Here is a 12224-nt window from a genome sequence, read left to right as displayed (position 1 = left end):
CTGGATGAGCCCTGCCAAGCCAAGAGCCCCTTCTCCCTTTAGAGCCAAGACAAGACACATGCTGTGTTGTAGTGAGGGGGCACCCCATGGCTCAGCCCTTAGCAGCCCCCGCCAGTGTGATGCTCTAGGCCCTTCTGATGGCCCTGAGTTCTGACTTGGCAGGGTTGTGGAGCCCACTCTGCCCCCAGGGCACAGGGCATACGGCACACGCCTTCCAGAAGGCTGAAGTTGTGCAAGGGGCCCCCACATGCTCTTCCGACTACGAGAGGGAGAAACCTTGCAGGCTCTGGGGTTTCCCAGAGGTGGAGCCCCACTAGGTGGGGCTCCGGCACAAATGGGGCAATTGGCAAAACCCAGCAGAGGTGCTGCAACTTGTTGGGTGAGAGGGAGTCACAGGAGCCTAGGAGAAAATAAAACAAAAGAGCCAATTTTCTTTAAGCGTTGGGTGAAAAAGTTACGCTTCCTTTGTCCATATTAGTTTCCAGCCGGTTCCCTAGAAGCTGGCACAGAGCTGTGGCCACAGAGCGTCTTCCCTCACTCAGCACACAGCTTCCTCATTGGAGACGCTCAGTAGACATTTGTCAAATAAATAAATGAACAATGACCAAAGGAAAATTACTTAGGATAGTTTGTCCCTCTAACTTTAGATAGCATGCAACCACCACAACTCACAGTTTTTTTTAGGATAGCCCTAGTTTCAATTCAGCAATGCTGAATGACTTGGTGTTGGGCACTGGGTGAGAAACCAGACAGAGGAAGGTAAGTTGCGGTCCTATCCTCAAAGGGAGGGAAGGGACCAAAACGAAGGCTGCCCTTGTGCGTCATGCCCTGATGGCCTGCGGGGCAAGGTGTTTCAGGCAGAGGAAACAGCATGCACAAAGGAGGGTCTGGAGAAAGCCAAGAGGTTTAGGAGGGCTGGAGTGGCAGGAGGCCCGGCAGACCTCAGAGGGTCCCGGGTGACAGCCCAAGGAGATTGGACTTCACCCCATGGCCTCAGGGCAACCACTGAAGGGTTTTCGATAAGTGAGTAAAGGCGTCACATCTGAACTCTTGATTTTGGAACTGGAGGGCCGTGGAAAGCAAAGCATTGCCGAAAAAAATCAATTTGGGAAAAAAAAAATCACTTTGCCAGTGAAAATGAACTCTTCTTTCTCAATCTCCAGACCACCTCTGAGAAACTCTCTGCAATGTTCAGTGCAGCTACTGACATGCCAAAGGGCTGTGCTGCCTTTTGGCCCCGGCCCTGCCTGACGGATCCTGTCCCTGCAACTTCCCAGTGAGCCACACCAGGGCAGGGGCAAGGTGGGGCCGTGATGCAAGCACGCTTTGTAAAACAAACATCCTGGGACTTCCACTTACACCTGGGTGTCTCCTGCTCCCAACAGCTGCTTTTGGGGTTGCTTCACTTCTCTGATGATGCCTCAATTGCTCAGACAGCACATGCAGGGCAAGCTGCTGTCACTGCCTCAGGCACATTATTCGGATTATCTGTAAAGAAGGCACGCTTTCAGTCTTGGATTGGATTTTTGGAAACACTGAAAAGCAATTCAAGGGCAAGCCCAGAGTATTGGTGAGCAATTGAGCTAGGGAACATTATTTTTGGTCAAAAATCCATATGTCACCAGAGTATTTTGTGGCTGGTTCCCACTGCTGGGTGTGCTAAGCTATGGCACCCTTGCCCGGAGAGGTCTAAACCTCCCAAGGTCCTACTGTGTCTGGATCTCCTGGGCCTTGCTCCACAGTCAACTCTCACTATGCTTCTAGCAACTGGACACAGCAGAGCATGCCCATGGCTATGTCCATTTTCCAGAAAGCTCTCACTGTCAGATATTCAAATATTGTGTAAATGGATACATAAATGCTTGCTGTCTATTGTCTTCTGTTATTTAATTCTTTCCAATCAAGGCGACTCCTTAAATTTGCAACCACTTTATTTATACTTTTTCAAGCCCTTTCATGTAAATGAGTTAATAGTATTTTTTAAAAAAGAAACCTCTTTCATCAGATGGGTCCTTATTTTTGGTTCAGAAAATGTGGTCACCCGCTTTAAACAGAACTCCATTTGCACAAGAAGTCAGAGGTTCTTAGGACGTCACAGTGGAAGAAACTGAGTTTTCATCTAGGCCGAGCACCCCATTTTATGGAAGAGTCTAAGATCCAGGAGGGGAGAAGTGACATCCGAAGTTTATAATGAGTGAAGAGCAGAGAGTGGCCAAGAAAACTGGAGTTGGTCCCGGAACTTAGATGAAATGACTAAGGATAGAGATCTTCTTGGCATGTCTTTGATCACTTGCTTTACTGCTTCTGCACCAAACAGAAAAATCTCATCTCTATGCAAGAGTAACTTCCAGTTGTTTGGCATTCCATGTTTGACACTGATCTGCTTCTCTGAGGAAAACAATTGTAAGGAAAAGTCCGCCGGAACTAGGCTGAAAGACATTAAAGCCACATATATAAACAGGGCCAGGCATAGTCACTGATTTGTCTTTTTGGACCTAGTTTAGTAGCTGGATATGTGGATTCCCAGGGTGGCTGCCAAGAGCCTCTGGAAGAGAGATGGCCTGCAGGTGGCAGGCAAACCCTCCTTCCTTCCCTGGCTTCTGTGTCCCCTCTGGGTCAGATGGCCTCATTTTCCCAGAGGACAATGGAGCACGTGGCCATGAGTTTGAATGTGCAGGGTGTGTCGACCCAAGGCCCCCCAGTGGGTGTGATGGGGAGAGCAGTGGTGGGGCCCGAGAACAGCTGAGTGACAGATCACCCGGCTTCTCAAATGGAGCAGATGCTTCCAGTCCAGGTTTCTAAAATCTGAAGGGAACTCCAGACCTTGCCCACACCCTTCCCTGTACAGGTGAAGACACAGAGGCTCACAGGGGGCCCGGTCACACAGCAGCAAGCCCCTGCAGGACGGGGGGCTCCGCCTTGCCTGTCATTTCCTGCATGCCAGGCTGCCACTAGGATCCCACACGCTGGGATATCTGCTGCATGAGCGGTGGGGTGGGGAGGGAAGCTGCATTCCCCTTCGAAAGACCTGTCAAATGCTGGGCAAAGCAGCCAGTGCTCTCTGTGGGATCTCAGCGTGGGACACCTGAGCCTTCCACCTGTGCAGAAAACCGTGTGCCATCGGAACAAAGTGTCTCTTCACAGAGAGGGAGATAAAACACCTCATCACCGGGGGCTCCAAACGGAAATCAGTCAAAAATGTCCCATTGAGCACTGGAGGCTATAACGCTCTCTGATGGGTTCTCATTTATTAATCCCATCTCTTGAGGAAGACTTAAGCTTGCTAGGGGTGGGGATAACTCCCTCCTCTCTACCTCTAGGTTCCTGGAACTTGGCATCTAGCGGTTGCTCCAAGGCTATTTAAAAATGAAAGTGGTCAGGGTGGTCTGGGGAAAAGAGGGACATTGTCCATCCATTATGTCCTTTTACATGGGAAGAGTCACTTCTGCTTACTGCTAACATTTCTGCGGAAGTCACCAAAGCTCCAGGGAGAGCTGGATCATTCATTTGTTCACGCATTCATGCAAGTGAGGCCCGGAAGAGGACTTGCCCTGAGGTCACAGAGCAAGTTGGGGGCAGAGGGCCCTTAGCGCCAAGACCCCCAGGGACCCCTGCGCGCACAGCCAAAGGCAGCCTGATCTTTTCTTTAACTCCTTGCCAGCGGCTCAAGTCCCTTACAGACGGAATTCTCTCTCTCGGGATTTTGTCCCTGTTTCGAAGGGAAGGAATGCGAAAAATGGAAGAAAAAAAAAAAAAGCGCGCCAAATTCCTTCAGTTCTGGCCCTGCTTGGGCCGGCTGCGCTTTAGGAGTCCCAACGTCCTGCGTGGCTTCTGGGAGGGCTGAGACCCACGTAACTCTCTGTCAAAGCCTGTTGGTCGCGCCTCGTGAATAAAGATCCCTATTTACCGAGGCGCCCCATCCTATGAAACACATGGCAGGGACGCGGCGTGCTGGGGTGCGGATCCCGCTGCCCCCTGCCCCCCAGGCCCTCTGGCTGGTTCCCGCCTTCCCGGGCCCCCTTCCTCGCTAAGAAGGACTTTGAGGTTCTTGCCCCAGGCGCGGGCGCGGGCGCAGCCCCCGGCAAAGCTTGTCCGCGGAGGACCCACGTGCCCGGCGCGCAGCTCACGCCCGCGAGTTTCCTTTCCTGCCCCGGGGCAAGAGGCATTTAATTCCAAGCGGAAGAACCGTAAACTCAGCGGCCGTCAGCGGCGGGTTGCGCAACGCAGCGGTAGCGGCGTGCGCGTGCGCGGAGCGCCTCGGGACGGCGGCGGCGGCGTGCGCCTGCGCGAGCCGGCTCCGGGGCCGACCCGGTGGGGGGCGCGAGGAGCCCGCGGCGCTGGGAAGCGCTGACGTCTAGCAGTCCGCGCCCCCCCCGCCCCCTCCCTCAGGGCCGCGGTTGGCCGCCGCCGGGCCTCCGCCCCTCCCCCGCCAGGCTCCCGGACGGAACCGATCGCGGCTGGTTTGAGCTGGTGCGTCTCCATGACGACAGCCGCGGCTCTATAAGTAGCGGCGCGGCGGCCCCGTCGGGCTTTGTCAGGCCCCTCCAGCCTCCGCCGCCGGCCGCCCCTCTGCCAGCAGCTCCGGCGCCAGCGCGGGCCGGCGGTCCTCCGGCGGGAGGGAGCGAGGCGGGCGGGCGCGGCGGAGGCGGCGGGGCAACGCCGGCTGCGGCACCTCCTCGGGACCGGCCCGCGGCGCCCATGCGCTGGCAGGTGAGCGGGGGCGGAGGGCGGAGGCCGCGTGTCTCCGCGCGCCCCGCCGGGCTCTCGGGGCTCGGGGTCCGCCGGGGTTCTGCTCGCGGAGGCCCCGGCGGTGCGCGGCGCGGAGGGACCCCGGTCCTGGCCCCAGGTGGGCGCCGAGACCCCCGCGGGCCGCTCGCGGCCTCGGCCTGCCCCTCCGGGAGGTGGGGCTGTGGTTCTCCGCCTGCGGCCCGGAGCCTGGGGTGGCGGGGGCCCGGCGGAGACCCGGGGCGGCCGGGCGGTGAGTGGCTCTGACCCAGGCGCCGGGCCGGAAGCCGTTGCGAAGGCTCATTCGCTCCTTCAGCCGTTAGACGTGGTTTTTTGAAAGCCCATGTGGCCGGCCGTGTAGCAGGTGCAGGCGACGTAGGAAGCGAGCCCTTCAAAGCCTCCGGACTCCCAGTCCCCGTGCTCAGTTTCTTCATGGCGAACGCATCTTTCTCCCTTGTTGCTCCAGTTTTGTTTTTTTTTTTTTTCTATGTATGCAGAGCAGATGACCCCGACAGAGAAACCCGTGGGAGTAACTCGAGCTAGGGTAGCTGGTGACTTGTCTTTGATAACACACAGCTATGATCTCGAACGGTTTATTTAAGGAAACTTTGAATGATTTAGCGATTTAAGAAGAGCTTGGAATGTTAAAATTCTAGTTTGGGCCCACCAGATGCTCGTGGAGCCAGCCACAAGCTTGTCACAAAATACTTGTTCTGCTGGAATACCAAGTAATTGGTTCACGTGTGAAGAGCAGGGTCTCTCATCTGAAAATCTGGGAAGGACAGAATATGTTAGTTTATTTGATTCAGGCATAATATTGGGCATAATTTAATTGGCTTGTGAAATTTTTTTGACAATTCTTGTTTGAATTACTCTACATCTCTTGTGACCTAACTTAGCTGTATAGAAGGCCAAAAGGTGTTCTTTGGTGAAAGTTCTCTAGATGGCAAGTTTTTATTGAAATAAAGGTTTCAGACATGCAGGAAAGCAAATTACTTCATAGAGGAGTATTTCAAAGGAATAAAAACTTTCCAAATTTAAACCTGAACATTGCTTTAAAGATATTTAACAAGGCCCAGAATAATCCAATCTGTCACCATTTGAGCCTATTTATTCACTAATCATAAGTGTTATTTATGTAAACAAAAATGGATTAGCTGGGCATCAATTTCTTGCTTTCCCCTAGGGGTGCTTTGGGCAGTTTGTGAGTTTGACAGGGCCACAAGGTCATGTTAGATTCAGTCTTAGTCATGTTGTCGCATGCATGGGTTTGGATTTATGGCAGGCCCGTCCCACTGGGCCTCTCATAGTGTCCCATGCCACATCAGATCGTAACCCCGAACCATTGCCTGGCCTTGTCCGTTGGCTTTGGCACTGAAGCGGGTTGCACAGTGTAAAAGGGAAAGCTCTATCTGGCAGAATTTAAATAGATTGAAATCAGTAATGTAAAAATCACCATTTCCCAGTGTTGTGTTTCTTGAAGGCCAAGAAGATTGGCTCTGGTGATTACTAGCATGATGCTTTTGCTTATTTTTGTTAATCATGATGTTAGCTGGAAATTACTCCTGTATGATGAGCATTCATTGCTAAGTAAATATTAGATGGCCTGTAAGGATAATTCAGATTCCCAGAATTGCTAATTTGATAGGCAGCACTAGTTCAAGGATGCTGATTTCTGTTCAGATATAGCAACTGTAATACAACAATGTATTAAATTAATTTGAAGATTGGAATGTTAAAACAGATACACAGCTAGAATTAGCATGGAAGCTAGCTCATAAAATTCTCAGGAAACTTAAGAGTACTCAGTAAGTTTTGTGCCCTAGATGTTTCCATGATGCCTATCAGTCACTAAAAATTACTCCATATTAAGACTTAGTGAAATGAGGAAATGGCAAGATGTTTGTATGACAATTTTTGATAATTGCCATATGTCGTTTTAAGCTCCTAAGAGCTCAGATTTCCTGAGAATTAAAGTAGGCTGGTCTTATGAAACTTTTTTCACATCAAGTGAACTAAGTTCATACAAGCTTCTGAAATCTGCATTTTACGTTTTGGGGGCATGAATATTTGAAAGACTTATTTTGAGGTTTCCAGTATTATACATGGAATTTTTGTCTGCTGCTTTGGAAAGACCTAAAGTTTTGAATCCGTGCTGTCTTCATGTACTGGAGAAGGGGGGTGGGTAGCCAGACCTACTGTGTGTAAGTGGAAAGTGCCTAATCTTTCAACCCAACATTCTCCTAAGCTGGGCAGCCAATCTTGTGTGTTTTTGTTTATCAGAACGGTCCCACTGCTGCACCAAGGGTATAAGTCTTGTTCAGCGAGATTTGGAATTCCTGGAGAATTGCCTTCATGAAAAGTTGGAAATAATTTCTTTATATTCCGTCTCTTAGTTTTCTGTGTAAGTATTCAGTTTATACTTTTGCTGCAGGTTAATCTTTATAGAAATGGTAGTGCTAAGTCGTCTGAGTGAATTTCTCCACTCTCCTTGCAGTTTGTTGCATTTCAGAGGAACATTAAGAAACCATGAACAACTTCAGTAATGAAGAGTTTGACTGCCATTTCCTCGATGAAGGTTTTACTGCCAAGGACATTCTGGATCAAAAAATTAATGAAGTGTCTTCTTCTGTGAGTATATTAGGTCCCTGTGGGCAGTGCAGCTTTATAGATACAGGGCAGGTGAGCGGGAAACTTCAGTGAAGTCTCAAAGAAATGTAGTGGAACTTAACATGTCTTCTGGCTAGGAAATTTAGGATCTCACTGACTGAATTGCCCAGTAGCCCAGTAATAATAACGATATTCGTGGCAATGTCTGAACTGGAAAAGTAGGATTCATTGAGAAGGTAGGGAAAGAGAAGGGAGGCTGCCTCTTAGCTGGGCCTTAGTTGGAAGGGTGATGCTGACTTGTGAGGCTGCGGATGAGTAAACCCGTAACCACTCTTCTTTCAGGATGATAAAGATGCCTTCTATGTTGCGGACCTTGGAGACATTCTAAAGAAACACCTAAGATGGTTAAAAGCGCTTCCTCGTGTCACCCCCTTCTATGCCGTCAAATGTAATGACAGCAGAGCCATCGTGAAGACCCTGGCTGCCGTTGGAACAGGATTTGACTGTGCTAGCAAGGTGAGCCAAAGCAGTGGCGCTCGCCATTGGCTATATGAAACAGCCCTCTTCCCAGCAGCGCAGATGAAAGTCTGTTGCTTGACAGATTATAATGAAAGTTGCTGGGCAGGTGTGACAATTCCATGTTTTTCTCTGTTAATGATTCCATTTAAAACAAGTTGTCACTTGCATGGGTTTGGATTTATGGCAGGCCCGTCCCCCTGGGCCTCTCATAGTGTCCCATGCCACAGCACACCGTAACCCTGAACCATTGCCTAGCCTTGTCCATAGGCTTCGGCACTGAAGCGAGTTGCACAGTATAAAAAAAGGGGGAAGCCCGATCTGACAGAATTTAAATAGGTTAGAATTGGTAACTTAAGAATCACTGTTGTTTACCATGTCATGTTTCATGAAAGCCAAGAACAGTGGCTCTGAGCATTGCTAGCATAATGAATGGTGTAACTCCACACTTGTTTTTTTAGACTGAAATACAGTTGGTGCAGAGCCTCGGGGTGCCTCCCGAGAGGATAATCTATGCAAACCCTTGTAAGCAAGTGTCTCAAATTAAGTATGCGGCCAATAATGGAGTTGAGATGATGACGTTTGACAGCGAAGTCGAGTTGATGAAAGTGGCCAGGTCACATCCGAAGGCAAGGTGAGCTGTTCTTCTGTGGAGGGGGAGATGGGTCGGGGGATGGATTTATCCTGGTCAGACTCAGATTTCCAGTTGTTCATATTTCTGCTCTTTAGTAATAAACTGTCTACCAGGTCACACCAAAGTAAGAAATGGTTTAAACCCTCTTGATTAATTAAACCGTCTTAGACTGAGACTACAGCAGCGTATCAGGCGATGTTAGGACAGAATGCTCTTTGTTGTAGCTGTGACGTAAGTGATTCTTCTGTTATTGGATCTGCACTTTGTTGTTTCTAGGTTGGTTTTGCGGATTGCCACCGATGACTCCAAAGCAGTCTGTCGCCTCAGTGTTAAATTTGGAGCCACAGTGAAAACCAGCAGGCTTCTTCTGGAACGGGCGAAAGAGCTAAATATTGATGTCATCGGTGTCAGGTGAGATTTTGGTGGTGGCAGAGTTAGGATATTAGGCAATACAAGTTCTACAGGTTTTTTCCCACCACAATATTTTAAGCAATAGCAAGAAACAGCATATTCTCCTTTTTCTTTCTTTTACCCCAGCTTCCATGTGGGAAGTGGCTGTACTGATCCTGAAACCTTCGTGCAGGCAATCTCGGATGCCCGCTGTGTCTTCGACATGGGAGTAAGTACACGTAAAGCACAAGGGTCAGGCTGTTTCGTGAGGTGGTGGGCAGAACTGGCAGTAAAGAGCCAGTCTTAATTCTAGAATTAACCTTTTGTAGGAGTCTGTGCTGTATTAGAGAGTCTTAAATCCATCTGCTGCATACATTTTTCATTACTTCCTATGAATCCGCCTGTTTGATTGACTTCTTCATTTTTCTTGGCGTAGGCTGAGGTTGGTTTCAGCATGTATCTGCTTGATATTGGTGGTGGCTTTCCTGGATCCGACGATGTGAAGCTTAAATTTGAAGAGGTACTTTATAACCAAACTATAATGCACTATCGTTCTTTTAGCCAGTTCCTTTTTGGAATATGTTAAGCTTTAAGTGCTTTAACTAGTAGCAGTGCCAAGAGGTACTGTACAAACATGAAAATAAGACGGTGCGATTTTTTTTTGGAGTGGCTTGTTTGCTATTTAAAATTGTGTAATTTTAGCTTGCTGTGGAAATGCTAGAGAATAGGCTGACTTTTTAGCACATTATTATCCCAGATGTGCTTTAAAAGATTTTATAGTTCCTTCCTTTAAAACATTTTATTATATATGTGGCGCTTGAGTTTTTATAAGGAGACACACATTTATGTGAGGTGGGCAGGGTAGAATGATTTTATCTGGTTAGTGTAAATTTGCCAAATAAAAATATTTAGGCACGTCATTACCTCAATAGGTGATAGAAATTTGTGTTGTGCTATTGATAAAACCTTACCCATAACATCATAAAAGGGATAGAGAGAAGGTATCTCGGGGGGGAAATAAAGTGAAACCACAAGGATATGCAGACTGGTTTTCAGAGAGATGTTTATTTTGCTTCTGTTACTTGTTGATAAACCTCTCTGTTGATACCTTCTCTCAAACGGTTTTTATGATGTCATGTTACAAAGCACTGTAATCTTTCTCCTGCATGCGAATTCCCCATAATGAATGACTTCTCTTTTCTATCTCACTCTCTTAGATCACAAATGTAATCAATCCAGCATTAGACAAGTATTTTCCATCAGACTCGGGAGTGAAAATCATAGCTGAGCCAGGCAGATACTATGTTGCATCAGCTTTCACTCTTGCAGTGAATATCATTGCCAAAAAACTTGTGTTAAAGGAGCAGACAGGCTCTGATGGTATGTATCCAAAAGGCAGAAGCATTGTGTGTGTAACTGAAATGAAAGCTGGTAGCAAAGGTAATAATTACAATTCATTTGTCTTTCTAGATGAAGATGAATCGAGTGAACAAACCTTTATGTATTATGTGAATGATGGAGTATATGGGTCATTTAATTGCATCCTCTATGATCATGCACATGTAAAGCCCCTTCTGCAAAAGGTAACTTCTCAGCATGCTGTATAAAACCACGAAGCTGGTGGGTCATAACAAGAATAACTGAGTAGCACTTTCTCTCTCATGAATGTAGAGACCCAAGCCAGATGAGAAGTACTATTCATCCAGCATATGGGGACCGACATGCGATGGCCTGGATCGGATCGTGGAGCGCTGTGCCCTGCCGGAAATGCACGTGGGCGACTGGATGCTGTTTGAGAACATGGGCGCGTACACCGTAGCTGCTGCTTCTACCTTCAACGGCTTCCAGAGGCCCACGATCCACTATGTGATGTCGGGACCCACATGGTCAGTGGCTTGGAAGGAGAGGCTTTGTGCTTTGCTCCTTTTTGATTCAGCCACAGTTTTGTCTAAGATTAAATACAAACAATGTTTGCTTTTTAAAATAATTTATTTTTTCCTCATTAAGTATACTATATGCTCTATAGGGAAATTTGAAAAACAGAAAAATGGAAGGAAAATCTGCCGCACCCCCCGTCACTGCACCCCTCTCAATGCTACCATGTTTGTATTTTTTTTTTTTTTCTTCAGGTTTTGCCTATGATAAAGCCATTTTAGAGAAGACTGATTAGGCTATTTCCGTGTAACTAGAATATTTTAGTTGCTGCGTATTCTTGTGGTTTCCTTACCACCAAAAACACGATTCTGAAGAAATGCTTACTTGAGAATTAACATTGAATTGCTTCTTGATGACATAGTAACCAAGGAAGTAAACTTACTCTCGTGAGTAAGCGATTTTCCAGGGAGTATGCCCAGTTATAGCATTACTCAGCGGTTTTGAATCTGCCACTTCTGTCTCCCTCAGGCAACTCATGCAGCAAATCAAGAACCAAGATTTTCCATCCGAAGTAGAGGAGCAGGACACCAGCACCCTGCCTGTGTCCTGTGCTTGGGAAAGTGGAATGAAACGTCACCCGGCAACTTGTGCTTCAGCTGGTATTAATGTGTAAATACCATTTTTGTAGCTGTTAACTGTGAGTTTGACTTGAATTAAGAGATTTGGGGGGACCATTTAACTTAATTACTGCTAGTTTTGAAATGTCTTTGTATGAGTAGGGTTGGCACAGATGCAGCGATCTGGAAGATGAGGAGATGGGGTCACAATTATCTGTGTTCCTATGGAAACTACTTGATTATTTGTTTTATATGGATTTTTATTCACTTTCAAACATGCTACTAAAGGGTGCCCCTCAGCTGCTGAGCAAGCATTTGTAGCTTGTGTAATGGCAGAATGGGCCAAAAGCTCCATGTGGTGAACTGTTGAAAAATAAAGTATCTTAAAATAACTAGGCCTTGGGAAATTTTTAGCGTCCATTCCAAATGATTTGCCGTGAATGTTATCTTGGAGGTGGGAATTAAGTTCCCAAAAGCCAAGAAAACAATACCAGAGAACTTAAGAGTTGATGGTTTTCAGTATTTTGAAAATCAGTTAAAGTGCTTTTCTGTTTTTCCATTTTAATTTCAAGTAAATGGAGTTCTGTAACACTCAAGTTTCCTGTGGGTTCTCACAAAGAATGGTGAGTCTAGCCCATGGATAGGTGGAAGAAAAAGGACAGGTGAGAGTGATGCCATGTTCTCTGCTTTGACCGCATGCGTGTGTCTACCGTGGAGAAAAGGCAGCCCACGTGCAGTGCCACAGCTCAGCCCCTTGTTGTGGGGAGCGTTGCATCAACCAGCCTGCCTGTTGTGGCCAGTGCCCAGGGCAGGTGTGTGAGTGGTGCCTTTCCCGCGTCCATTCCCACTTGGCTCTT

The 12224-nt window shown here is 47.7% G+C and overlaps 2 protein-coding genes and 2 non-coding genes across 5 annotated transcripts; 3 read left to right on the top strand and 1 right to left on the bottom strand.

Annotated features, from left to right (window-relative positions):
- The first annotated feature begins 4338 nt into the window (after positions 1 to 4338).
- ODC1 (ornithine decarboxylase 1) lies at positions 4339 to 11759 on the top strand. 2 transcript variants are annotated; one of them, XM_037813326.1, is made up of 12 exons: positions 4339 to 4710; positions 7009 to 7129; positions 7223 to 7356; positions 7678 to 7851; positions 8313 to 8485; positions 8762 to 8896; positions 9023 to 9104; positions 9312 to 9395; positions 10093 to 10255; positions 10346 to 10458; positions 10547 to 10761; positions 11279 to 11759. In XM_037813326.1, the coding sequence occupies exons 3-12, from the start codon at positions 7255 to 7257 to the stop codon at positions 11421 to 11423; spliced, it is 1386 nt and encodes a 461-aa protein (XP_037669254.1). In that variant the 5' UTR covers positions 4339 to 4710; positions 7009 to 7129; positions 7223 to 7254; the 3' UTR covers positions 11424 to 11759. The 2 variants fall into 2 exon arrangements, with proteins under 2 accessions (XP_037669254.1, XP_037669255.1); XM_037813327.1 differs by lacking the exon at positions 4339 to 4710 and having other exon boundaries at positions 5319 to 7129.
- Positions 4535 to 5029, bottom strand: LOC119516499 (putative uncharacterized protein MGC34800). Its single transcript, XM_037812798.1, has one exon. It carries the CDS (start codon positions 5027 to 5029, stop codon positions 4535 to 4537), a length of 495 nt encoding a protein of 164 aa, XP_037668726.1.
- LOC119517012 lies at positions 5988 to 6119 on the top strand. Its single transcript, XR_005213440.1, has one exon. It is a non-coding gene; the product is annotated as a small nucleolar RNA SNORA42/SNORA80 family (small nucleolar RNA).
- On the top strand, positions 8019 to 8150 carry LOC119517011. Its single transcript, XR_005213439.1, has one exon. It is a non-coding gene; the product is annotated as a small nucleolar RNA SNORA42/SNORA80 family (small nucleolar RNA).
- Positions 11760 to 12224: the final 465 nt, after the last annotated feature.

This window comes from Choloepus didactylus, chromosome 20, assembly GCF_015220235.1.
Source record: "Choloepus didactylus isolate mChoDid1 chromosome 20, mChoDid1.pri, whole genome shotgun sequence".
In the NCBI taxonomy this organism is placed as follows: domain Eukaryota; kingdom Metazoa; phylum Chordata; class Mammalia; order Pilosa; family Megalonychidae; genus Choloepus; species Choloepus didactylus.
This window is presented reverse-complemented; position numbering and strand designations above follow the sequence as displayed.